The sequence below is a fragment of the Lepisosteus oculatus genome, chromosome 6 (assembly GCF_040954835.1).
Source record: "Lepisosteus oculatus isolate fLepOcu1 chromosome 6, fLepOcu1.hap2, whole genome shotgun sequence".
In the NCBI taxonomy this organism is placed as follows: domain Eukaryota; kingdom Metazoa; phylum Chordata; class Actinopteri; order Semionotiformes; family Lepisosteidae; genus Lepisosteus; species Lepisosteus oculatus.
The window spans coordinates 29,472,503-29,500,331 of NC_090701.1; the positions used below are offsets into that span (position 1 = coordinate 29,472,503).

The following is a 27,829-nucleotide window of genomic DNA, read 5'->3' on the forward strand; positions in this document are numbered from 1 at the left end:
ACTGGTATCTTTGTGTATGTCTCCTTTTTTTTTTTAATCACCAGCACTTTAAACTATTAAATTGCTCAATGAGCTCCTTTAGAAAAACTAGCAGACACCTGCTTTCCTCGGCCCAGCTTGGACACACTTGCGCAAGAATGGCATTGAACTACAGTCATTTGTTTGAAAAGCGGCAATAAAAGATATGAAGTTACGCTACAATAGGGGGGAGACAAATCATTCCCCAACTCTTTTTTTTCAAATTTAGGAATTTTCTTATAACACCTGTCTGTCGAAATTTTTTTTAATCATATGCTGAGAGTATCAATTGTCCACAGAATCATCGGTTTGAGTTTGTCCCCCCCTAAATGCTGCTTGGTTTTGCTCGCGTCATTTGTCGAGAAAAAGAAGTTTTCCCCAACCTCGAAAAACTTACGCAGGCTGCAAAAGAAACGATTTCCAGAAACCAGCCCCTCGCAGGGCTCTGTGAGCTTGTCGGTAAGAGGAAGGAGACGGTGAGGGGGAGCTGGGGGTCCGGGGGGACGCGCTGCCTCGGCCCTTCCCGGCTGTGCGCCTCTGCGGCGGCGGTCGCGAGGAGCTGCGCGCGCACGCCTTGCCCTGCCGGAGCCGCGGGCCGCGAGACTCCCTTCTCCGCTCTGCAGAGGATCCGGCTGGTGCCAATGGCGGCTTGTCCGGCCCAGTCCGCTGAGCGCTGGGAGAGCCGCCGTCGCCTCTGAGCGCTACTAGCTGCACCGCCATTAAAGCAGCGTAAGTGACCGGTGGGGACGCGTCCGCGTTTAACGCTGGGGTAGGATGTCACGGCGAGGAATTCTAGTTCTTTGCAGAACTAAACCGTGCAGCTCAAATGTCAATAACCGGATCAACATTAGAGCCCTTCTTCGCACAACCTACATTTACTATTTGTGTGGTGGCGAAACGTGCCTTTACGAGTGCCTGGCTCATCACTGTGCACAATATTGTATTCAGTTGCCGCTGCACCAAGGATGTTGTGAAGATGCGATTGAAATGGCTCTCTGCCACATGACTTGTTTTGCTCCCTAGTTCTTTGCCTGCAACTCGATTAGGCGTGGACGGCTTTGCAGTGCATCGATTTTAAGGCAACTAGCGATGTTCAGCCCACGAAAAGTTCTTTGTAACGAAGAACGCGTACCGTGTTGCAGGTATGTACCGAGTACATTATTGGCAGATGAAAGACCTGTTTTCCGAAGTATGCAACTTGTTGTTCATTGGTAGTTCACTCGATAATCTGTTTTTCCGAATGTGAATCTGCCTAATTTGGGATTTTCAGCGTTTGACGTGTGTATCTCTCCTGAGGTGGTTTTCTATCTGGTAAAGTACGGGTCAACATTTAATTACTCAGCGACAAGGTTAATAAAATAAAGCGAATCCCCCCCCAGAACATCTAACCTGTTAGACAAATTTAGAAACAGGCGAAGTGACGGCGATCTTGATGGATACTGTGTGGTTAAAACTGTTCACCAAGATGAAGCTGAAGTCTTTAATTACCTACACGCGGTATAAAACATTATTAATGCATGTGTGGGCAGAAAGCACGGCTGTGTGAAACTGTAATGGTTCCGCTGGAGTTCATGGAAAGTAAGTTTGGCAGAGAGCTGGAGCTTGCACTAAATCTGTTCTGGAGCTGCTGCCGAATCGCAACTTTCTGATCCACGGTGCCTTCCGACATTTTCCACCGGCCTAGAAGTGTAAATTGATCCACAGACCTCATATTTGGTTCAAATAGCAGCAACAGCGGAGAGCTAAAACATGCCCTTCAAGACGTTAGAGAAAGAAACGATCGGCATGGTTCGCCAAAAGTTTAAAAAAATAACGTACAGATCCAAACCGTTCTTTAATTAAAATAATTTTCATGCGCCACACTTTCCCCTCCAGTAATGCGAGCAGAGGATCATAAAGTCGGTTTTGAGAGTGGTGAGCTGAAGCACTGACTGATTTAAAAAAAAAATACTTTGCTTAACTACTGCACCAGGTAAATCTCAAGTGCAACTATTGCCTGCTGGAATCGGTCACCAGCGACGTCTTAGAAATCCTCTCAATTGCAAAGAAATCCAAGCAATAGCTGTTGCTACTGCTTCCCTCTAGAGGACACTAGTCAGACGCGTTCTCGAATTTGTGTACTGGTCCTTGGATCATTTGACTATTAACTACATAACAGGCCAGATGGGCTGAATGACTTCTTGTAGCTGATGACTTATTTCAAATGGCAAAGGGTCTTTCTGTGTGGCTCCTGTCTTTTTTCATGACTGCTGTTGTGAATACAAGCCTTTCTCGAGACTCGATGCCGGTTGGCTGTTGTCAAATGTTCATGTTTCGTGTGTAGTACCATTACAACTGACCCCAAGATTGCACAACATAGTAGTATGACCACGCACCCTTTGACAATTGATAAAGCTACACCTGTGCATATTGATGTAAATTAGATTCTTCCCTTGACTGAAAGCGACTGGGATTGTGAGTACAGTCAATGGCTACATACTAGTAGCATTTGTTGTTGGTACTAGTGTAGTATGTACAGTATATTGCACATTTATTGAAGAAAAGTACATAAAATGTCACCATGCAGGTTCTGTCCTGTGCTAAAATAGTTAAGGTGATTGCCCACCCCTGAGTTTAGCATAATTGGTTAATCTTATTAAAATAAATTGTCACTGATTTGATGGCAAATTAATGGGTTAATTTGATTGTAAAAGGCCAGATCATGCAAAAACCACAACTAATTTAGAATGAAAAAACACTTTTTTTCCCACTTGATTAAGCTTAAATGTAATTCACGGCCAGTATGTTTATCAGGTTTGTGTGATTGGATCATGTTGAAATGTTGCAAATACCACACAGTGTAAAAGAAACCGTTATAGTAAATCAGCACTTGCTTCTCAAAGTTAAGGTATTAGTCTGTGCATTTGTGCGAGGCACAGGTTATTTTAAAAGTCCGTGTACAGTGGTGTTTAAATCTTATGCGTGGTGTTAGTAGACTTCTGTAATAACTTGGCATGTATTCCCAGCGCAATTAAAACATTTTCCCCATTATGCCATTTACTGTGTCATGTGCAGGTAAAATGTTTAAAATAGGCAAAGACTTGGTTTGGATTTTAGTGATGTGGTTTGCTCCTGGCGCTCTGATATAGTCCGGTTGGAGGAAAAAAAATAATTTCATCTAGCAATAAACATGTTTTAACAGGTTTGCATCTATTTTAAGTGATCCCTCCCTGTCTCAAAGATCTGGAAGGAGACAGAAGTGGTAATACTGAGAACACGTTTCAGGAGAGAAGTGGTGATTAGGGCAATCCTAGATGAGGGTGTGCCAGCTCAGTTCCTGGAAAGCCTTGCTTTGTGCCTTCTGGTTTTTGTTTCAGCCTGAATAGTCAATTGAATCTAATTATTTTCTAAATTAAACAGGATTTTTCTTTTCTTTCTTAGGCCTTTTCTGGTTGATTAAACAAGGCATTCACTTTATTCCAGGTGCAGGTACCTATGAATACTCTTGAAGCCTGGTTAGAAGCATAGCAGCTAATTGAATAATTAAACCTACTGTGTAACTGAGAACATGGGGGAAAACGCCAGAACTGAGTCTGCGATCTCGGATATTTGTTTTGCTTATGTTACTTCAGTGTTGGAGAGGTGGAGTATACTGAAGAATGTGTGGGTAATTGTGACAAACTGGCTTCAGCCAACATAAAACCAAAGATACCCATGCAAGATTTCTTTATTTGCCATATACAAAAAGTGTATTGGAATGCTTACTCGTTCAGGGATACCCAGTAGCATTAGAGAAAAAATATATATCACAAATGACAGACAGACATGGACGATAAATTTAGACAATAGACGTTATAAGACAGCACATAGTGCAAACAGCACAGTACCAGTACAGGTGCTAATATGTGCATCATACACAGTATGATGTAACCACATGCTTTTAATATTTTTGGTCCTCCTCATGATTTGTGATCATCAAGCCTTCTGTATGCATCTCTTGCAAACCTTGTTCCATACAGGCTATGAAAAACGTTCTGAAACCGATTCTATTTGCTATTTGTGTAATGAGACAAGTGTGAAGCCTCTCTCCTCCAGCTCACTGCGTGCTGCAGTGCTTTTCCCTCTCCTGTCAGGCAGCAACGTCGGGTCACAGCCTGCTTTGTATCCGAGTCAACTTTAGATAAGTTACAAGGCGTTTGTTTTACAGTACTGGTTTCCTTGGGCCAGGCATACTGTATCTCACTTGTGGAAACACCTCCTCGCATGTCTGGTATTAAAGAGAGTGGAAGAAGCTGTAGTTTGTTGGGGTCAGATTTGGAAACCAGTTCAGAAGTACAAAGAGCTTTGCAGGCTTTGGTAGGCTGATCTTATTTTGCCTCTATGCAAGTTCGTTTTCTTAAGATACGTATATAAGACCATCTTTTTGTCTGGTTGTATAGACATATTGGGTGGCACAAAGAACGTGCTGCCTTGCAGGTTCTCCCTGTGTGCGGGGGGGGGGGGGTTCTTCAGGTGCTCTGGTTGTCTCCTGCTGTCCAAAGATGGGCTGTGGTTCTCCTGCAACCCTCAACTGGGAGAAGTGGACAGGAAGTGGATGAAAGTATAGACTTATCTCTTCAAACTGCCCTACCTAATTATTATAGAACATCTTTACCAGCTTGTCAGTCCTCCTCCACAATTAGAGCATCAGTTTCATTACATTCTCCTAGATATAATAATAATATCCTGACACATATATATATATAGGGCTGGGTGATATGACCGCAAGTCAACATCACGATAATTTCACACATTCACCTTGGTATGATAAATTAATGATAATTGTTTTTGAAACCCTTGAAATGATATGATTACATGATATGCTGAAAGACCATGTTTTAAATAGGCAAAACTATTAAAGCTGCACAAACCTCATCTTATCTCAGTGTCTTACAAATAATGTAGTATGTAATGGCATTAGTTATCTCGTTCCATCTGCGTGAACCTTTTGTATATCGAGTGGCATTAGTAAATGCTTGCGTTCGAGACAGCTGTTTGGGGGAATCACTTCAGCCATAAATGTGCTTGTCAGTCTTTTTTTTTTTTTTTGGCCATGTACTCTTCGTATTCCACAACATGGTTGTGTTTCAAGTGACGGGACAAGTTGCTTGTGTTACGTTTGGGCGCAGAAATGAAGGTTGGACGAAGCAGAAGCATGCGACTGAATATAACAACTGGGTGCTGCCCTTTTCTTTTTTTTTTTTTAAGGGGACCGTTCATGAAAACACACAGCGGGGAAAGCTTTTACTGAGCATACTGACATAAGCAAAGTAAGGCCGTTGGGAGATTCTTAATGTCGGTTCTAATGTCGCCTAGCCCTACACGTATATAATGCTTTTTTTAATGGGTGGTCCCCTCCACCATCACCAATGTGTAGCTCCCATATGGATGATGTGGCAGCCAAAGTGCGCACAATACTCTCACCATGCATCAGCTATCAGTGGGGAGGAGAAGAGTAATGAAGCCAGTTCATAGATGGGAATTATTTGGCCAGGACACTGGGGTTACACCACTACTCTTTTTGAGAAACACCCTGGTATTTTTAATGACCACGGAGAGTCAGGACCTTGGCTTTATGTCTCATCCGAACTATGGTGCCCTTTTTACAGTGTAGTGTCACCAGCACTATACTGGAGGATTGGTACTCTCAGACTGCAGGGTGAGTGCCCCCTACTGGTCCCTCTCACCTTTTCCAGCAGCAACCTTTGTTTTTCCCAGGAGGTCTCCCATCCAGGTACTGACCAGGCTCACACCTGCTGAGCTTCACTGGGTTGCCAGTTGTGAGTTGCAGGGTAATATAGCTGCTGGCTCATGTGATTCTCCGAAGACATGAAAAATACATTCTGGCACCTTGATTTATTTATTTTTTTTTATTCAGCAGTCATGGCCTGTGATTCCTTGAAGCTGGCTGAGCTGATAGTTTCAGCAAGCCTGCAGTTTCCTTCGGAGAAAGTCATGCCTCGTACACCAAAGAAAACTTCTGTTCTGCTCTTGCTTACAGTTTATGGGCCATACCACATGGCAGACTGTTCCCACTGAGTTGTGACGGGTGCAGAAATATTAAGACAAATTTAAGAAGTACAAAAGCTTTGTGACCTGGGATTTCAATGGACACTCCTGCTGTGCTGTGTCCAGTGTCCTAACTGATGCTTCATGCTGCTGCTACTTGTGTGCAACAGACCAATTGGTCTTGCTGGACAGAATTGTCTGGTCACTTCAGAACTCCACTTGATTGACAACTGCATAATGCAACAATGATCAAGTCCTAGCAAGCAAAATATTTACACTGGACTTTATATTTAAGAATGGGTCACAAAGACCCTCTTTTAAGCAGGTGTGTATCAAGCCAGTGGTTGAGGGACACTGAGATCTGAATTCCTGTGTTTTGGACATTTTGTTTTGTTCTTAATGACTAAAATGTTGATCATCCTTTTAGGCTGAAGCTTTCTTGAAGAATCTGGAATCTTATGAATACTGCAATGGTACAAACTGTGAGTCCATATCTTGCAGTATTCAGGAGACGATGGCCAACCATTACAAGCCACAGGTAATCTGCTCTTACCCTTAATGTTTGGAGATTTGTTGTTCTCTAAATGCAAAGAGGTTTCTAGAAATCATAGAATTTGTGTAGGACCTCTGGTTTAACGTGTGTACGATATATTTTATAAATTCAATTAAGAGCATAATCATATTGTGATTGGCAAACAAATGTCTTCATCCGTCATGATAATATGAAAGCTGAACATCGCCTCAACCTTTCCTATCAAAATGGTCTGAAGTTTCAGATGTACAGTAGCATAGTTTAAAAACATTCAGATGTTAAGCCACATTAAAATTTTAATGTATAAAAACAGTTAAAGGAAAATCATCACTTAGAAATGAGAACTGAGTAATGGAATGGGCTGTGTGTAATGTTAAGCTACCTTTACTTGTAGATCATAGCAAGTGTTTTCACAGCCTGGTGAATGGTGAGCCTGTGGGCAAAATCTATTAGTATGTTACAGAATACCTTGGTGTCAAAGATTTTAACCTGTACAGTTTGAAGAATTAAGATTTTCAGATTAAGTGCTAACAGAAAATGGAGATTGTCTATGCATTGCACTCATGTTTTCACAGTGAATTCAAGTTAGAATGAGTTTTTTTTTTCTAATGAACCACCTCCATTGATCAATGGGTGAGGATGTACATCTCTACCTTGAGCTAGAATTAAAACTGAAGATTTTTTTTCCTCTCAAGAAAAAGCTCTTATCCCACTCTACATCGGTTGAGATTTAGTTTGTGGTTATTATTCCCAGAGTTTAAAACTGTATTGACCAGTTATTTAGGTTTCAATGCTGTTTTTGTACGTACTGTAGCTAAAGATCAACTTGAAAAAGGATAAAATGGACACACAGGTGCTGCCCCCTGCCTCCCTCAGCTGCATTAATAACGCAGCACTGGACCCAGCGCTGCTCTACAACAGCTGGTCTATGTTCACCGATGATGGCACTCCCTCAGCTGCCTTTCAGGACAGCATTCTGCCCAGGTAATGAATTGTAACAGTTGTATACCTTTTTGAGGAAATACATTAATTTGCACTCATGAATATTGGAGAAAAGCACAGAGTTGGGGGGGAGGAACTCTTCCCATTACAATGAAGTGCAGTCAGAACAGGTCTTACGGAGAACTTTCTCACTCCTTTTGTGAAACAAATCTATAATTATTCCTTCTAGACATTCATTAAATATTCTGGTACTCTCTGTTGACATGATTAGTCTTTAGATATGAATGGTGTTGATTAAAAAAAAAAGGTATTTAGTGATATACTAGTGAAGTTTTTGTAAATTATGTTTGGGTAGATGCATTTTCTCACTATGGGATTTGTTTTATTTGTTCAGTTGCATATGACCTCATCAGACCTTTTCTTAAAGAACAATTAACAAAGGCAGCACAGTGGTAACACGAGTGGGTTTAGTTGTGTAATGTTATTGTGTGACTGACTGATTAGTGTTGTGTTCTGTAGACCCCAGGTTAACCTCTCATACTCTGGAAATGGCCCGGATTTATTTGGAATGGTCTCAAGTATCTTGGAAGAACCAAATGGATCAGAACACCTTCAAGACTGGTAAATTGTACAGAACATTTTTCCAAGCCCTTTTTCCCAATGAAATTCCCAGTGCTCAGGTTTACGAATTAAAAACAAAAAATCCAAAACTTTTATTTTTTGAAAAATCAGTCCTGTGAATGGGTCGGATTTGGACCGTTTTGTTATATCCTGTTGACACTGGCGCACTTCAGCCAAGCTAAGTCAAAACCTTGCTGAGCCAACCCAGTACAACTTCATGTTTTGCACACTGTTCAAAACTACAATTTAATAATTGTATAACAGCTTTTTGCAAGAAGTAATAACCTCACCAATTACAGGGGAAATTTTAGATAGGCCGGGTTGGAGCAGAACGTTTGGAACGTTAAGAGATACTTCAGCTGTAGTTGATGTACAATTGCTCGTTATTGTTGCTATACACACCTGGTTAGGAATGGATGACTCGAATTTGGCTGTCATATTTCACATGGGGGCAAAAGAAGAAATCTCCACTGACCCTCCCACCTTTAAGCCATTAGTCTTTGAATACACTATAGACAAAACCACCCCATGCTGGAGTTTCTGTTTCTATCGGTGGAGAGGTGTGTTCCTCAGCAAACACTACATGCTTGCAAGGCTTTCACCTGTATGAATCTATGAATTAGCTTCATTACTATGGCTGCCGTCGCATCATCCAGGTGGATGCTGCACATTGGTGGTGGTGGAGGGGAGTCCCCATTACCTGTAAAGCGCTTTGAGTGGAGTGTCCAGAAAAGCGCTATATAAGTGTAAGCAACTATTATATAGGTGAGGGGTGAATGCTGAAATGGAGGGTGATCAATACCTGAACCACTGCTATTCTCAATTTCATTACAATAATACTCCAGTGTAAGACTTAACAGATAAGTCAGTTATTCCCTTAAGAATTAGACAGGGCGGGTTAGGTCCTGGGACTCGGTTATGCAATCTACATTATTTTTTACATATGCGAGAATGTACAGGTTCATCTTTTAAATTCTAAGATTGGAGCTTGGCGTTTCTTTATTAAGTGTGGCAATTTGTCCATAATTTTAAAATAAACTAGATAAAATCCAATTTTGCTGTCTTAACAGCAAGTGAGTCTTTCTTCTGTTGAAAATTGTCCACAAGCATATTTCTTACCTCCTATTATTCCAGTTCAGTAGAACATGATGTTTGAGTTTCTATATGTTCAAAGATGGTATATAATGCAGTGAAAAATTCAAGGTCATTGTCAACATTTTTTTTTCTTCATATTTCAGTTGTTCATGCATTTCATGATCGAACGAAAAAACATTGTTTTATGTCTTCTCTTAAGTATTCTGTGACATACTGAAAAACATGTGCATGTTAGCCCTGCACCCAGCTTTGCTCAACCCTGAGCCAGTAGCAGGTAACGTGTAAAGCCAAGGTCTCAAGTTTTGGTTCTGATTGGACTTCACAAAATGAGCAGTGTGAAATGATTTGTACTGTGAGAGCTCAGCTAAGCTGTGCCTGTATGACAAGGCTATTAGAAATACAAAATATCTCCAAGTACAATTTCGATCTCTTCTGATGTGCTAATTAAAAAAACTAAAGTTGCTGCTGGAAGAGGTGCTGGTGGGGCCAGTAGGGGGTGCTCACCCTGCAGTTTGTGTGGGTCCTTATGCCCCAGTATAATGACGGAGACACTATTTTGTGACGTAAAACCGAGGCCCTTAAAAATCCCTGGGCATTTCTCAAAAAGAGTAAGGGTGTTACCCTGGCGTCCTGGCCAAATTTCCCATTGGCCTTTACATATCATGCCATGGCCTCCTAATGAAGCCAATTCATAGATGGGGATTATCACTCTGTTCTCCTCCCCACTGATAGCTGGTGTGTGGTGAGTGTTCTGATGCACTATGGCTGCCATCACATCATCCAAATGGGTGCTGCACATTGGTGGTGGTGGAGGAGGGGAGTCCTCATTAGCTGTAAAGACCTTTAAGTGGAGTGTTCAGAAAAGCTCTATATTATAAGGAATTAATTTTAAAAAATAGACTATTAACCAGTGTCCTGTGACGGTTTATATGATTCTTGGCCCAGCTATATGGTCCAAAAATATAATTCTCTTAAACATGCAGTTACCACGGGACAATACATGTGTAAACTAAATATTCAAAATTGTTTTTATTTAGGAGTTCATCTTCCAGGTTTTTTCCATCGTTTCCGGCAGACAGCAGTAGCTGTATTGACCATCCAGAGAAGAGCATGCTGGAACAGAATGGATCTAGTGATATGAACAACTCCTATCAAGACACTTTCCTTAAGTTAAATGAAAATCAGATGGAAAGCCTTTATCCAGGATTCCAGGGCCTCAACCTTGGAGACTTCTGGATTTCACGTGACAAAAAGGATCCTGACATTACGAGCCATCCATCCGCTTATTTAACGAAGAGGTCTTATGCTGAGGATCCCATGTACAATAGCAATGCTTTTGTGCACAGGGAAGACTTTGTCTCTCGCAAGAAGCAGTCTGAGCCTTTCATGCGGGAAAGCAATAAAGAGATCCTGAACAGGGGCTTTGAGAAAGGACTTCGGGATTTTGGCATGTACGCGTTTCACAACCGCAGCAACAGTAACAACACAGTAATACAGAGGGAGTTCAAAATGGAGCAAAGGCAAGACAAGTTTTCCAAGCAAGTGGGCCAAATGGGGCAAGCAAGCTTTCCCACTGATCGGAATAGCCCGCAGCCTGAAGGCGGTTGGGCACTGGACTCTCAGCCGAGGACAAACTCAATGAAGGGATACGAGGATCACAATGGGCCCTTGTCTCAGATGACTTTCCCCCCCTCTCAGAATTACTTCGCTGAGCAGCCCATGAAAGTGAATGGGAGCAGGAGCTGGAAGCCGCGTCCTGATTTGAACCTGAATGTTCAGGATGGCTACCCTCTGAACAGGAAGCCCCTCAGTCAGGGCCTGTTTAACTCCCTGGATTATCCTTCTCCTTTTAGCCAAGCCATGAATGCTGCGTTCCACAATGAGGACCCCCCTCACTCTGCAAAGAGTGGTCCCTTGAGGGCCGAGGGAGATGTGCTGAGCCCGTGTGGGAAGCACAGCCTGCGGTACGCGAGGGAGAAAGGTACAGGCAGAAACTCCCAAGTGTCCAGCCTGTCAAGCGAGAGCTGTCCCATCCAGCTCCCTCTTGGCTCCAACCACCAGCTTCCCAGCTCCTCCCCACCATCGCTGGATCAGAGGGGCAGGAAGGGTGAAAACCACTCGGGTCTTTGGCGTGGCTGTACAGTTAATGAAAACATGATGCACAACCAGTTTGGCAGCTATCCTAGACTGGATGCAGCAGCAACCAAAGAGCACCATAATGGCCAGTCTGATGATTGGAGGCCTACCTCCCAGTCATCCACAGGGGAGGAGGCTGGGAAATACTACCGCTTCTGCAACGGGCAAGAACAGGACACCCATGATCGAAAGGGTGTCAATAAAAACAACTGCTTCCCTCAGCCCAATGCTTTTGAAACCTCTAAACCCCACCAGTACAATAATTACCGCAGAAAACCAGACCAAGGTGCTGGCAGCGTCTCGGACGTCAACTCTCCTATTGTACTGCCTTTTCCATTGCTGATGCCAGACCTTAAACAAAACCCTAACTTCTCCCAACTCTGCCACCATGCTGGCAGTGGCAATGGTGCTGGGTTCCCTTTCCCTTCCTCTGGATTTCCTTTCCCTCACCTCATGGATCGGCTCCGTTTGGAAGATCTCAATCATCTGAGCCCCTTCGTCAGCGAGCTGTTCTGTGGAGATGTGCCTCTTCCTTATTTCCCTCCCTTCAACAAGTACCGGCCCATGAGGAACCGCAGCGGCCCCACCAGTGAGCTCCATGTGCAGCTGGAAGTGTGCTATGACCAGTGGAGATCCCTGGAGAAGGAGAGGAAGAAGGTAAATTAGCTAGTGTTTTTGTAGAACACTAGAGATTACTAGTGCAATAGTGCCATTTGGCCTATGGTTACTTGTATGAACATCTGTAGATTTGGGCCAAAAACTGCACTATGTTTCCTGATGTTAGTGTTTCAGCAATTTAAACTTGATTTGAGAATTAGGTTTTTGCTCATGTCATAAATTTCTGTCCATCCATTAGAATCTGTATTTCATTATAAAGGATATTTTCTTCACATAAAATAATTCACATTTACATAAAGCAGAATAAGTGCAATGGATGGTATTTGGTTGCTTGTAACTTCACTTTTGAGTTTTGTGCTAATTGTAAACTTTGTTTAGCTTCTATCGGTGTATACATAGGTTCTTTAAACTACAAAATCATGCTGCCAGCCACAACACTTTTATATTCCCAAGGAAAACGCTCACTGTGCTAAGGTTTGGAATTCTTAAAAGCTGTTAGGTCGTCTGTGGAGAAATGGTTGATATTGTACATCTAGTTTGGTTTCACTTCAAATGTTCTGGCATTGTGGGCTTCAGCCATTCAATGTTCTCTTAGAACCTCCCTGGAATAAGTTGCTATTGCCTACTTTTCACCTTAACATTTGTACAGGTTATATGTATTTTATCTTCTGTCACTGACATACTAAGACCACACCTGCTACAGACCGAGGCTTTTCTTGGAGTGTCCTGCAGTAGAGTGCATTAATATACGTGACTGTTCTTTACCAATGCTCGGCTGCTGAGCTCAGATCTGTTGATGGTTCAAAAAACAGCTAGAAAAATCTGTTTTCAGAAGGCTGGATCTTGACGGCAGCAAAACTGGAAAACTCCTGATTTTATTTGCAATAAATACTTTTGAAAGAACTGTTCGTTTTTTACTTTGTGTAAAACTTCACAGCATGGCGATATGCGTTTTTATTAACTTGCTAAGTACACTTCCTTTTTTCTGTGGAAAATGTTTAAAAATCAAAAATACTTTTGTGTCCTTTAGATTTAATTTGTATCTAGGACTTTTGTGTTAACACAACCTCTGCCTGTTCTGCACTCCTACAGTACCACTATCCTGATCAAAGTGGTCCATGTCTCTGAAGTGACCTATATCTTATATTGGTCAAGTAGTCACTTAAATTCTTGACCATATCCTTGATATAAAATGGGCTGAAAAACTTCTGAAATGAGGGATTGCAAGGTATAACACTTCCTCTCACTACGTATTTGTGAAATTTGTGACACTTTCTGTATGATGGTTCCTCCAAGAAATGAAGTGTGTAACATTCTTCTGATGGGAAAAGAAACATTAGTGGAAATGTTTTTTAGATACAGAGATTATCGGACAGGTCTGCATTGTCTCTTTCACCTTTTCAGACGGAAGCTGATCTGGCCAGAAACTTTCCAGGAAAACGTGTTTCCAGCTCCAACAAAGTTCCTGTCCCTCGCTTGCCTGCTAATCCCTCTAGAGTGGACCGCTTGATTGTGGACCAGCTTAGGGAGCACACCAGGGTAAGCCAGCTGTGCTTCAGGTAACATGTATGCCTGCGGGTGGAAAAGGAATTCCAGTTAGTGGACTTGGCTTAAGGGACTTGTAAATATCATGATCGTTTAAGATTTGTTCAATGCAGGTATGACCTGTTTAAAATCATCCATGTTCAGCTTAACAGCAGAAATGTTCCCAGTCTCTTATGGTATACTGCTTGATTTTTGCAAAATGAGGCTGAAAAATCTATTTTTTTGTGTTTAGCAAGTCATTTCAGTTAAGTATTCTCTAGAGCTGAAACTATATGTACGGAAGTGTTTGCGATTAGTGTCTGTGTGTTTCCAGGTCACCACTTTGATTGGGAAGATGGAACGTCTGCGTAGTGCTCCTCTACATGCCAACATATCCACCGCTCTCGATCGCCACCTGGAGGCCATCCATGTCACACAGGCCCGCCGCAAAGATGAGATCTTGAGTGCTGCTAACCGGCATAAACAGAGAACACCAAGACCTAATGTTGAGAAAGGTAGGGGTAGGGCTTGTTCCACTCAACATGCAGTCTGTACCTTATTGTGCAGTCATTCTTTTATTAATAACATGTTGTTTGACATATTGATAGAAGCATGACCACTCCTCCCTGCTACATCACAGTGCACTCTTGTAGTGGAGCAATAGCACAGTGGCTACTGAGCTAACTAGTGTCGTTGGCTTTCTAACTTTCTAAGTTACCAAAGATGTTATTGTTTAATTTGTTTTATTTCATTTTTCAAATGTAGGAGTATGTAGGAACTAGGCAGTTAGACAGTTTCATTTCCTGGGCTGTAAGTGATTTTCTGATACTTTCCTTTTTTTTTTTACACATTTATACTAGTTACAGTAATTGGCTAAGAACATACTTTATGAATAGTTACAAACATGATTGTTGGTTTTGGTCCTCAGCACTGAATTGATCCAAGGATCGAATTTATGCATTTGTTTCATGTTTACTGTTCGGTCAGAAGAAATTGGCTGGGGTAATTTAGCAGAAATAGGTTTTGAGGAAAAACGTCTGACAGCTGGGAAGATTGCAGCATATCTTACCAATGTAATGCAACGGGGGTTCAGGCGGGCGCCCTTGCCACATTAGGTCGGCCCCCCACCGTCAGGGGCTCGAACCCGGGACTCCCGCGTCACTCAACAGGGACCCAGCCTGGTGAGCCAAAGAGATCTCTCTACAGCCCAGTAGCTGTGGTCCTGCTATCACAGGGAAGGGCGGCGACGTCACCGCTCTGGTAAGCCGGCTCTTGCACACCCTGATGGCTGTATGCGTTACACTGTCCCCCGCTTAACTCGCCGTCTTCGGCAAAGGGCTATCCCACCCCGCTTCTGACACCAATGTAACGCAGCGGGGGTTCAGGCGGGCGCCCTTGCCGCATTAGGTCGGCCCCCCACCGTCGGGGGCTCAAACCCAGGACTCCCGTGTCACTCAAGAGGGACCCAGCCTGGTGAGCCAAAGAGAGATCTCTCTACAGCCCAGGGGCTGTGGTCCTGCTATCACAGGGAAGGGTGGCGACGTCACCGCTCTGGTAAGCCGGCTCTTACACACCCTGATGGCCGTATGCGTTACACTGTCCCCCGCGTAACTTGCCGTCCCCAGCAAAGGGCTATCCCACCCCGCATCTTCCACGTTGCGTAGGGGTTCCATACCTCAAGTCTTTACAGAACCTGACTTTTCTGTAAGTCAGGTGTGACATTTGTTTAGTGTGTGTGTAAATAATTTTTCATGATGTTACAGAGGTTCTCCATCATTTTCCCTAGATGTGTTGAGTGAGGAAGAAAGACAGGAGAGCAGAATTACAGGCTCACTAGGGTTTGTCTTATAATGGCTAACAGGTGTGTGTGTGTATTGGTCAAGGTGTTGAGCAGATTGCAAGGGAGATAAAGCAGCAGCTGTAAGTCCATGAGGAGGAGTGAGAAAGGAAATCTGTGGTAATTTTGTTTTGTATACTTTAGAAACTTTTATATAGTATATTTATGACTCACTAAATAAAGTGCTTGTATATTTATGAAAGGAAATGGGCAATTTTTCATTGATTGTGTTGATTGCAATTAAGACAAAGGCTCCAGAAAGCATGTGTGTAACGGATGTCTATTTGTCTGGTATAATACCGTTTCTGGGCTGACAAAACCTCATTTGTGATTTAACGGACATTAATAGGGGAGAAGGGGTGTCCGTTATCACCTAGTCTGTTAAACTGAGGGTTTACTATAGGAGAACTACAACAGTTAATACAGTTAATTACATAGGGGGTAAATATGTAGTCCACTTCATGCCTGTGATGAAATGTGTCTCGTGTCTTTTCAGATGTTCTTGCCCTTGCAGCTGCGATTAAAGAGCTGACCGCCTTTACACGTAAAGGCCGCACAGCTCTGTGGTGCGCCCTCCAGATGACCCTGCCGAAGAGCGGTGTGGGCCTGCCTGTGCTCCAGGCAGAGCTGGAGAGGGCTCTGCAGGAGCTTTGTAACCAGGAGGAGGGAGAGGTACAGGGGTTTGGGGACAGCAAGGGAGACAAACCACAGGAATTGCAAGAGGAGAAACAGAAGGAGGGGAGTTCAGGGGCAGGCAAGGAGATGCAGGCAAAGCAAGACACAAGAGCATCCCACAAGTAATGAAGACGGGGGTCCTGTGTGTGTCAGATGTGCTTGGGTAGTTTTAGATCAGGGGAAAATCTCATGCTGTTATTGGAATAACAATGCATTAGGTCTGGGGGGTCTTCATTCTTCAGGCTGTATGGTCAGTGTTTTGGAATTTCCCATGTTGACATTGTTCATAATTGAGAAGATGTGAATATTTCCCCCCAACTTTCTGAACTGCTTCAAAATGAATTACAAAATCTTTGGTTTCTTCCGTTTTGTTCAAAGTTTTGGATTTTCTTTCCCTCAAGGTGTTATGAGAAGGTTGATTCATTACCTTTTGGTTATTCGCTTGCAAGGGTTTTTTCCGACAGGCCTTTATATGTTCTCGTTTTTGTAGCATTTTTTTACATGCATCGTTTTCTCTAGTACAGCTCCTCTATAGTATTATGTATTGTTTGTATCTTTTTGTTTTGTAAGAGTGGGAACAAAATACTGAAGGAAACCATTAAATGTTTTTTTTTAGTGGATTGAAGTAAAGTTCAAGTATAGGCTGTGGCTATAGTAATGTTTTGCAGGTGCTATCAGTTAGTTAGTTTTAAGGGACTTTAGTTTTCTGTATTAAAAGGGAAGGGCAAATCTCTCTTTTAATAAACTAAATTCTCAACTTTATATATATATATCCAAAGATAGTCCTGTACAGTAGTGTGTAGTTAATCAGTGCTCAACCCACTGTCAGGTGCCAAAAAGAAGAAGAAGAAGTTTGATGTTTTGCTATTAAATGAATGTAACCCCTGGTAACTTTTTGTTTTTAAAGTTTTATTTACTGAAATATTTTAATTTAACTTTGCACTTTTTATTATCCAGTACAAATGTTGAGTAGAATACAGAACTTTTCTCCGTTCCTGATTCATTCACTGAGTGTATTAAGTGAAAATGTTCTTGGATTATTATAAAGTAGCCTAACACAATAGGAAAATATTGAGTATTCAATGATTTTGAAGCACAAGGAGGAAATTAACAGTTCATAAGTGTCAGTTGTTAAAATGGTGTTGTTTTTGATCAACATGTGGTATTACTTTAAATGGTAAAAAGATGATACTCAGGAGTATTTTGACTTTTGGGTACTAATACCTTTTGGTGAGTCAAAATAACGTTATATGTACTTAGTGTGTGCTCATCTATATTTAACTTCATTTTAAGGGATTATAAGAAGCATTCAATATTTATTTCTGATTAAGTTGTTTATATAAAATCTTTTTAGTGTAATATTTAATTATTTTCATTGGCCAAACCTTGCTATTAGATCACATTTAACGATTTACTCAGGAAATATTTAATATTTAGTTTTTTGGTTATATGTGCAAGATGTTTTCAGAAAGCTAACTATACTAAGTTACCAAAGCTGTTATTGTTTAACTTGTTATTAATTTGTTTTATTTCAGTTTCAAATGTAGCACTATGTAAGAGGTAGTCAGTTAGCCTTTGTACTTAGGCTTAGACAATCACTAGGTTTCTATGTCTTAAAATAAAATGTGAATGTAGAAAACTACAAAAACAAATTTGAGATAAAGAAAGCACTAAATAATTAACAGGTCAATTTCCTAACGCATTCATTACTCTGTTAAAAACATAATGCTTTAAGAATTGTCTCATGAATTCAGATTTGTTTAAATAAAATTGCTCCAACAGTTGGTATGTGTAGTTTGAACCTATGTCCATCATACAGTATATTTGCAGTTTAAAAATATTAAATATCAGGATTTGGAAGTCTTGTATAAGATTAACAATAAAATAATGCTGAAGTGTTAAATGGGAGGTGTTTCAAATCTTAATTTTGAAAGGAAAGGAGAAAGTGAATTTAGCAAAGGCAAAGGGAGACCTTCTCTGGGTTGAACTGTTATCTGCACTTCAGTTATCCTTAAGAGTCACTTTTATAGATGCGCAAAGCACTCCAACTGTAATTTTTTTCTTCCTTTTCTGTGGTGATGTAATCACTAGTCTTTTAGTCTTCATTAATTTCAGTTAAGTTATTGTAGTGATGGTAACTTATTCTTTTCATGTTTGTTCCATTATATAATTGTTATTTTATTTTCAAGAAGATATTTTATCTACCTCATTTTGAACATGGGTAAAGGTTAGAATTCTGCAAGACAAATGGTGAACTTTCCAAAAGATAACATCAGGATGTTAAAGAATGAGGTTAGCTCTCTTGCCTCGCTGTTTCAGATCCGTTACTGGCAGTTGTTGAATTGATAAGATCTTACCATTCTGATTCAGTTTTGTATCATGATGACTTTGAAATACAGACCTGTGTAAGCAGTGCATAATTGACTGAGCCACTACTGTTTTTTTTCAAAGGAAATAGTTAGGTCAGTCCTTAAAATGAATGCTCTTCTTGTGAATCATATGGGGGTGAACTGGAAATGAATTAAAATCATAGGAATTGTAAGTACTTTAGATTACGGTAAGGGATTCCAAGATGGTCTAAGTTGCCCTTAGTAAAACTGGACTATAATGGTTTGATTATAAGTAAGGTTTACTGTTTTTTTTTTTTAGATGTGGTTCTAAATAGAAATGGGCTGAAGTTGTAACAGATTAGAGTTAAGTTGATATAACAAGTTCTGTATTGACTAAAATAAAATAATTTCCTTGTGCTTTTGAAATTAGAATTTGTTTACAATGATTTTTTATAGTAGTTTGTAGGATCAAAGTTTATGAAGTTATATTTGAATGTATGGGTTTATTAGGTCTGTATGTTAGGGTGCTCTGTAATCTGTACCGTCAGATGTGTTTAATTTGCCATTGGAAAGTGTTGTTAATTTTAATCAGTTTGGAGTACTGTAAGTTATTATATGGTAAATGTGCCTTTTAATATTGTTCCTGATTTGGTGAAGAACTGTGAATAATCCATTCCGCACTTTTCCATTGACTCAATTTGTTACTTTTATTTAAAACAAAGTTGGTTTCTGTTTTATTATTTTAAGTGGTTCAGAGAAACTGCAGTGGATGTACATTATATAAAACCGATATTTCTCTAGTGTATTAGTTATTTTGTGCATAGGGTTGCCGTGATCAGTGTCTGAAACATTTAAATGCCAGTCTAATAGCAGTCATCATCCCAGTCTGATTACAGATCGACTGGTTTCTTATTTGGAGATACCTTTTAGTTCTGTAAAAATAAGGTACTGCAATGCAGAGAAAACATACAGACACCTTGAAAGTTATTCTTTTTCTTTGTACTTTGTACTTTGTATTTTTTTTCTAGGTTTATTAGATTTCTAAGTTATCCATGTTACTGCTGTTTTTTTAATTTTTAGTAGCAATCCACCTGTTTCATGCATGAAATATATTTCGGCACACTCTTCCATGTTTTATTCATCAGTTTCTGTCAATGTCAGAAGTCACGCAACTAAAACTTAATATCATTGATTTGGGTATTAAATATGCAGGATATTTCATTAAATTTGTTTACATTCCAACTTGAAAGACATAGAATTTAAAGTTAAAACCTGAGCACCTGCAAACAACAACCTTAAAGATTTAGAAATACTATAGATTTGACATCACATTTTTAATCGGTTATTCATTTATTGTTGGTTATTGGATCGGCGTGTAATGCATTTCACTTGAAGGCACGATGTTCACAAAATAGTCTTGAGTACTGTTGCTCATGGTTTTGTCTTCTGGTAAAGAATCAAGTCCTAACTCTACAGTCCGAGATTAAATTGAGAACAGCCAACCAGTAACCAAGAAAACTTTTTTCAAGTTGCCTAATCAAAAGTGTCAAGTTGATAGAAGGGAGTTTAATTGAAAACTCACCCTTCATTTCCAGAACTCTTTACTACGGTTTCTTCTTCTTTAGAATAATATATGGGGTTATATGAGAAAGCTGTAAATGTTTTATACAACAGTGCTTTTTCATTGTTACCTAGGAAACATAATTTTAAAAGGTCTATCCTTATTAATGCCAAGGTTTTACCATTATTGTGAGGTAGATAGAATAAGAGAATATTTAGTCTTGGTTTTACATGTGTTGCATACATTAGTGTGATTTTTTTCCCCATTGGGTGGTCGAAGAAAAAAAAAGTAATATTTGTTGTCTGGTTTAGGATTCCATGTGAAAAATACCATGAGCTCAGGAGTGTTGCCAGAGGAGGCATGAAATGTCATGATTTCTTTTTATGCCACTAGAGATATGATGCGTATAAGACAAATGTTACTGACAGACTTTGACACCTTTATTATTTAGCTTACCCTTCATTTTAATACAGTGGTATTAACCTTAAATTTAGTTTTAGAACTATGCATATAAGTATATGGTTGTACTGTACCCTGTGTTAATGCAGACTGAGAAATTAAATATACTGTGTCATGCCTTTGGTATGTAATTTGAGCCTAAAATTTTCTAGGATCAGGTAACTGGTATTAAGGTCCAAACATTTGTAATGTGAGTGGATAAATATTTGTATGACACTTTAAGCCTTATTGAGTGTTGTTGTTCAGCTATTGTGCTGTTCTGAGTCTGGTAAAATGTGGATAAGCTTTACCAGAACATTACTTTTGTTTAATCAGGGGCAGCAATCTAATTTAAAAAATAAAAAGCTTGTACTTGTTATTAAACAGGCAGGGAAAATTATTTAATATACTCTGTGGTTATTCTTTTGTCTTGGGAGTGAACAGTGTCTAAAGAAGGAATTGGATGGTACAGGTTTAGGTACAGTATACAGGAGAGAAGGTAGGTCTTATGCTGTGAATTCTGGGTATTTGTGTTGGGAGGCGAAATTAATGTTTTGACATTTTATTAATAAATATCGTGGAAGGCCTCGGGTTGCTTGGAATAAGCACACCTTTGCTGAGATTAAATTAGAGCAGATTATTAAATTTGAATAGGAGTGTTAGTATAGCTGTTAAATGTCTCAAAGAATGTAAAGTGCATGGAATACAGTAGTCTCAGTTTATTCTTTAGGTTTGAAACAGGGTAGGCTGAAATAAAGCAAGTGCCTCTTCGCACACTTTAAGGTATCCATCATGTTAGATGACAGGCAGTAGCCACTCGTATTGACTGTAAGCCATTGAAACCTACTGAGTATTTTAAATCGATTCATGACCATTACAAGGGTCCCTGTAAGACTGGCTTAAAAAATTGAAGAAGCTCCTCAAGGAGACATTTGTTTCTTTAGCCCCTAACAGCCACACTGGAACAGGTATACTTCAGGATAATAAACATTTAATGGCAGGTATTAAACTGGTGTGGAATGTTATGTTATGCAATAAATTTGATAGCAGAAAGTGATTATTATTAACTGTTCTCTCTTTGAGCAGAATTAATTTAAACTTTTTAAAGTCTGGGCTATTCATCTTGTGGCTAAAGGCTGTGCTTTGATGCATCCAGCACCTTAATTGCAATATGGATCCTGGTAATTATATCAATACTGAAAGAGCAAGGCAACTCAACTACCGCCAGCATGTGCTTTTTTTTGTTTTTTGTGCAGGAAACAGGAAAGGGTTGCTATTGTTCTAAACACGTTTCAAACTTTGTAGACTCTTGCTTCCAAGAAAATAGTACATTTCTTAACTAAATTCAAGCTTGTGATTCTATTATTGTGGCCAGTGGTTGGCAGGAATTTCAAATTTATGGGAGGAAAAATTGTACCTGTAGTTTTGAATCTTTTCTGGGATATGGTGACGAGGAGATTTGGTAAAGTCGCAGGTTTTAGAGCTGAGTTTTAAATAGTGCTCCAGAATTTGTGAATGCAAGGATTAGTGAGGCCAGGTAAAATACACAAGATTGCTATTGACCTTTACCAGATTGTTGAATTCCAGAGCCTTCTGCTTCCTCACCCGTCAGGCCTAAAAGACAATAAAAGGGTCTTAAACTGTTAAGTGTTAGTAGACTGGCTGTGGAGTAGCAGACGTATAAAAGCCATTTGGTGTGTATCGCGCTGTTCTGTACCTTACAGTGTAGAATTTGTACTGATGGGATGTATAGTTTTTCCTAAAAAATATTAGTTTGCACAATATTTTATTTACTCCCTTTTTCTGTTTTAGAAATGTTTATTTTTATCCTGTATTATTATCTTTGTATTGTTTTTTTGTGTGTGATATGTGGTTATATACATCACTTGTATGCGTTTGGAAGTTTGCTACATACTGTATTGTGTTAGGTTAGGATTTGCTCTGCAGTGCACGGTGATGGTGGCTTCAGTGTGTTTGAGCAGCGAGTCTTCCCTGGCCTGTGAATCTGTGGAGGGCATTAATGTGGCCCCTTCATTGCCAGTAAACTGTGTGGTAATAGGAGGCTGAAGGGGTAGCTATGGAAATGTCAAGTAAGTGCAGTTAGAAAAGAGAATGTTAGCTGGTTGCCTTTGAGGTAAACCATATATGTCATTAGGCTGTAGGTGGCACTGCAGATCTTGAATATGGAAAGTTTAGAAAAGCACTTAAAAAGTAGTTTTGACTATTTGCCTGATGACATCATAGTCTTCATGATCTCTTTTTTAAAGGAGCTGTACTGCTTGTAATATGTTGGAACTGATGTGTTTAAAATGCAGCTATTTCAGGAAGACCAGAATCATTTTGCCAAATGTGCCTCATATTATCTAATTAATGGTTTTTAATTCTCTATCGGCTCTTCTTAATTCTTCTCAAGGCCAGATCTCGATTTAGATTGCTTCTTGCGACAGGGAAAGTCTTTGGAATTGTTGCATCAAAAAATATTTAGAAAATTTAATTCCTGTCTCCTCTCCATCCTCAACTGTTACTTATCTGAGATTTTGGTCCCAAAGTCTCCCAGCATGGGAGAGGTCTAACAGACACCCCAGCAAGTTACAGGGGCTGCAGCAGTGAAAGACTGGGGGTAGCTTGGCTGTCTGAAGCCCACTCAGACTCCTCAGCCCCTAGAGCAGTTGTGGACCAGGACTCGGGAGACCTTGTTTACGGTCTGATTTAATCTTACAGAACTCGGCTTAAGGGTCGAGCGGTTCCTAGTGAAACCACTCTGGACTCCCAGTAGTCACAGACACTCTGACTTCTCTATGTCCAGAATGTGTATATTCCACTCTTGGAAGTTCAGAGGGGTACACGGCAGGTGTTAGCTGCACCTTTCATGTTCCACTGCAACATGGTATCGTGTCCAGAGAAAGAAGCTTTCAGGCTAAAGGGGCTTTTGAGATGAGTATACAAAATTGCAGCTCCATATGTGCTTTTCTCTCATGAGTATCCTGATTATGTGCAAGGTACGAAAGTGTGCTTTATTCAAAACCATTTTCAATTTGCCAAGTGTTTATTTTGTATTAAACTGTTTTAATATTTGTTTTTAGTTCCCTCCTGAAATTTCAATAATATAGACTTGATCATTTAAGAAATAGCTGTATTTCAGTTTTATGATGATCATTATACAAAATACATTGAAATTACATAAATGTATTCTGAAAGTTGCATATGTGTGAATAAGATTTGTTTTGAAGGAACTTAATCACATTGTGTGCAAGTATTGAAATACTCTCAGTGTAACATTTTTGTTTCCAGTGTTAACTGCTTGCAGACTGTTCATACAGAAGCTGAATATTAGAACAAATAAAAACCACCTTCATGTTTAGCCCAAAGGTTTATTGAAGCACTTAAGTACAAATCCTTTTGGATAACACTAGCTGTTTGTGATTTCCTGCATGTCCCTTTTCAAACAAATATTGTGAATGTGTCACATAACACTAGACTGAAAATGTTTATAACTATGTACTGAGGAGTGACATGCTGACCTAATGTTGATTTTTTTATTACTCTTTCTCTCCTGTTTCAATGAAGTTCATGATTTGGAAACACTGTGACATTTTTGAAAAGCTAAGTTATTTTCCATGAAGGAATCAAAACCCAATGATGTGTACAGTTACATTTGCTTGTTTGGAGTCTTTTAAAGGCTAGGAAATTTCTGTGTATACTGGAAAAAAATATTTTGAAGAGTCTTTCAAAATACTGAGTTCTGCAGTCTCAATAAAGAATCTTCTTTTGACCTACATTAACTGTGTATCTCGCCATTTCCAAATGTATGAACTAAGTAACGTTTCAGTGGTGCTATAAAGTAATGTAAATTATTCTTGCTTTATAATTTTGTAAATTCCTTAAAGCAATTCAGGGATCTATTATTGTCACAAGTGAAAAGGCACTCCCTACTAAAACAGAAACACATAGTAGGGTTCTGTTCCCGGGGTGTCTCCTGGTTTTCTTCTAACCTGGCTGTCCATCTTATGCAGTGAAGTGATTTAGTAATGATCCCTACTTGCCTTGCTACCCTCTGAGACCTGAACTGGAGACCAGTGTTCTGTTTCTCTGCAACTAAAGGGGAGGGAGGGCCAAGGCAGGTATGTGAAACTTTGGTTATTGTATAGTAAAGAAATGCAATATCCGCGTTACCCTGAAATGTTTTACAAGAAGAATCAAGTATTAATGGATGCAAGTTATCTCAGTAACATTTAGCCACCTGTCACGTCCTGGAAATATTAAAGGTAAGGTGCTCAGAGTACGAGGCTATACAGTAGTCTTTAGATTTATTCATAACCACAGTAAAACTGTAAATTTACCATTATGTAAAATCACTTTTGGCAGAAAGAAAACAAACAAGACATGTATGACTTTCAACATATCTATATAGAAGTGCTGTGAAGGCTATGCATAGGTTCACAATGTTCAAATGTATTCATATGTGAGCAATTCTTTGGCTTTGCTAACCTCAGTGAGGTGCTTCCTGTAGCCTTATAATAGGTTCTTAAATTCCACGTAGAATCTCGATCTCCTCCAGGTTATGTGAACTGCACTTGATCAGCTTTCTTCAACTCGTATAATGAATATCAGTGATAACAGCCCCTTGATGTTCTCTCACACTTTGGTAATTAATGCATTCATTGTATTGATGCCCTGTTGTAAAGTCCACCTGTCAAGCTTGACCTTAATAACAAATATATAATAAAAATGTCCTGATCAACCTTTTTTTTAAACATTATGGCACCAGAACTAGAGAAAGCAAACCACCCTAATGACAGAATTTCCTGTTTATTTTAGGAGGCATAACATAATCTTATTCCTGGTCAGGCTGTCCATGTAGGTTCATTTGACTTGGGAGTCAAATGGCTTTTTTAAAAAAAACATGTCTTTGCTGCATACTCCAGATATACAAGGTTAGTCTGAAATCAGTCTTGGAGACATTGTATCCAGAAGACCATTTTTCTGAGTAAAAAATTATTGGGTCTTCTTAGTGGTATAGTAGCTATCTTATCAGCCTTCAACCTCTTGGTGATAGACACCAGTCCTGCTGGGAGGTTTTGTAGATTTTTATTTTTATCCATAGTCTTCACAACTACAGGTACTGAGGTCCATAATTTACAGCTTACAGTAGATCTTCGATTAATTCTCTACCCTTGCCCACAGTGACATGAGAGTTTTGATTCCTGTTTTCACCCTTTTTAATACTCTGTAGCAATCGGTGTAACGTCCAGGAGAATAGTTGAATACAGAAGTTGAAAACAAAAGTTTTATGGAACTACCAGATACCTAAAAAAAGATCTAGGACTAGATTTAAAGCAATTACTTTCAACCTAGTAATATGTTTTGTGTATCTGTGAACAATCACATACTTAGGAATGCTTTTACAGTTCTGCTATTCAGTATTCCTTTTTATACATGTTCATCACATTTGACATCATAAGAATGGGCTGGCTGGGGCAGCAAGATGGAGGACTAGACTTGTAACTGGAAAGCTGTGAGATTTGCTTTACCAGTCAGCAAACTACATCATCTGCTCAGTAAAATGCCCGTCTGTGTACTTGATTACAAATATAAGGCACTGTGGTTAATTTTATTGGCTAAATTAATGATGAATTTTCTTTGTTAATCAACTTTGGTTATACTACTAAGAGTATGAATAAATTTACAGACTACTGTGTATCTCTAAACAGAGGGGATTTCAACACTTACATTTTGGACCACCTTTTGACTTATTTGGCATTATGCATAACTTTGAATTGTTTTAATCTAGGCTTTACATTTGGATTGTCTAGTTTCTCTGTGTTCAAACTTAATGTTACTTTTGTTCTACTGCTGTTGGAAATCGTTCATGCTTGTCAAATTAATAAAGCCTGTCCAGCAGTCTACAGTGATTTAAATACTGATTTTGTTTTTAAGTTGTATCTGAGAAGCATTGGGGGGAAAAAGGTTAATGTTGAAAAGATATTAGCACATTACTGACAAATAGTATCAATAATAAAGTTATTACTTTGATGCTACCTGTCTCTTTTGTTCTTGTCGGACTAATGAATTTCTGAATGTTTATATAGAATTGATCTCACTGCTATCCTCTACATGTAGAAATTCATGTAATTTTTGCATGGTGCTTTACAATTTTGCACACAAATGGGACAAAAAAAAGAGTTCTTGAAGGATCTTTGGCTTCAAAACATGCACCTACTATATGTACAATGAAAAGTGAAGTATTATGACCATGAAGGAGGATTTTGTATTTTTGATCAAAAGATCAAGATGAGAGAAAAAAACTTCAAAATGTCCTTTTATTTCTGGCTATTTTTGTGTATGCACATTAAATCATGAAACTACCCAACCTCCCCAACCCCACTCCTAGATTACATTTTCCCAGTGAATTGAGAATTTGTCAACTCCTGTCTTCTGGAGGTTGTTTGCCATTTCTTTGGTTATTTCAGGGTTTTTCTTTACAGTTCTTATTATTTTTCTCTCATCAACTAGTCGTCTCGCTGAGACAACCTGGTCTTAGCCTGTTGCTGATTCCTCCAGTAGTTGTTCTATTTCAGGATACTCTTTGATGTTGATTTTTGTGATGCCAGGTCTCTGCACTGGTTCTAATTGGATGTTTCTTTACTCTTATCTTCATAATTGCTTGTCTTTCCATTGTAGACACTCATGGTTTTGTGCCTTCGAACTCGAGAAGCATAACTACAAAGTCGACTCCAAAGGCTGGAAGCAAGATTATACATTTAGAAGTTTTTTTTTTTCCACAATGAATGCAATTTGGAAAACCTGTGCAAGGAGAGAACATCGGTTAGATATTTGTCCCAATACTTCTGAAAGAAAAGCAGAAATTTTATGTACTCGTGCTGTATAAGTACACAGCAAAAACAAAACTCACTTCACTGTCAAAATGCTAACCTATTTTTCAATTTGAGTCATAGCAGAAAAAAAGGCTTTGGGCAAGATGCTCTTCTTCTCTTTAAGTATAAGGCTTGTAGAAACGTAGCTGATCTTACAGGCTAGTTTTGTTGGGAAACGCAAAAATGAGCTTCGACTCATCATGCATTTTTTTTCAGTCTTTATGTACAGGAGAGAAGTAGCATTGCCCTTTATACTTGCAAAACAGGCTTTTTTTTTTCTTGGCAAGAACATCCAAAAGACTACAAATGAAAAAGAGGCCATCACACTCCATTTGTTTATTTAAATCTAATAGTACAGTACTTACAGCATGCAAAAAAAAATCCCAAATATGAATCACCTTTGAACCCTCCAACCCTTAATTTAGTGGTGCCAGTCAAATCTGTCTGGGAGATGAGATCAATCTGGAGCAGCTGCAGATGGGGATTCCACACGGACAGGTTGCTCAAGAGAGGACGACACAGGAGCTGTGGTTCAGTAACGTACTGTGCTGATTGTGTGTCAAATAAGGAAAAGATTTATAACGTGCTTGGTCCTGTTCT

General features: G+C 39.5%; 1 protein-coding gene and 1 long non-coding RNA gene across 5 annotated transcripts in view; one reads left to right on the top strand and one right to left on the bottom strand.

Annotated features, from left to right (window-relative positions):
- Positions 1–506, bottom strand: part of LOC138239414 (uncharacterized) — a 7,159-nt gene extending 6,653 nt beyond the window's left edge. The window contains exon 1 of the long non-coding RNA XR_011189894.1: positions 416–506. This is a non-coding gene — a long non-coding RNA (uncharacterized lncRNA). The remainder of the gene's footprint in view (positions 1–415) is intronic.
- Positions 1–26,260, top strand: part of LOC107078220 (meiosis-specific coiled-coil domain-containing protein MEIOC-like) — a 27,579-nt gene extending 1,319 nt beyond the window's left edge. For 2 of the 4 annotated variants that reach the window (XM_069191160.1, XM_015354214.2), the window contains exons 2-8: positions 6,473–6,583; positions 7,392–7,561; positions 8,039–8,140; positions 10,273–12,028; positions 13,394–13,528; positions 13,848–14,028; positions 15,847–26,260. In XM_069191160.1, the coding sequence (XP_069047261.1) occupies positions 6,473–6,583; positions 7,392–7,561; positions 8,039–8,140; positions 10,273–12,028; positions 13,394–13,528; positions 13,848–14,028; positions 15,847–16,151 (2,760 nt within the window). In that variant the 3' untranslated portion in view covers positions 16,152–26,260. Of the gene's footprint in view, positions 1–657; positions 748–1,041; positions 1,161–6,472; positions 6,584–7,391; positions 7,562–8,038; positions 8,141–10,272; positions 12,029–13,393; positions 13,529–13,847; positions 14,029–15,846 lie in introns of those variants that run through there. The other 2 variants (XM_015354217.2, XM_069191161.1) reach the window with 2 other exon arrangements.
- The last annotated feature ends 1,569 nt before the right edge of the window (positions 26,261–27,829 follow it).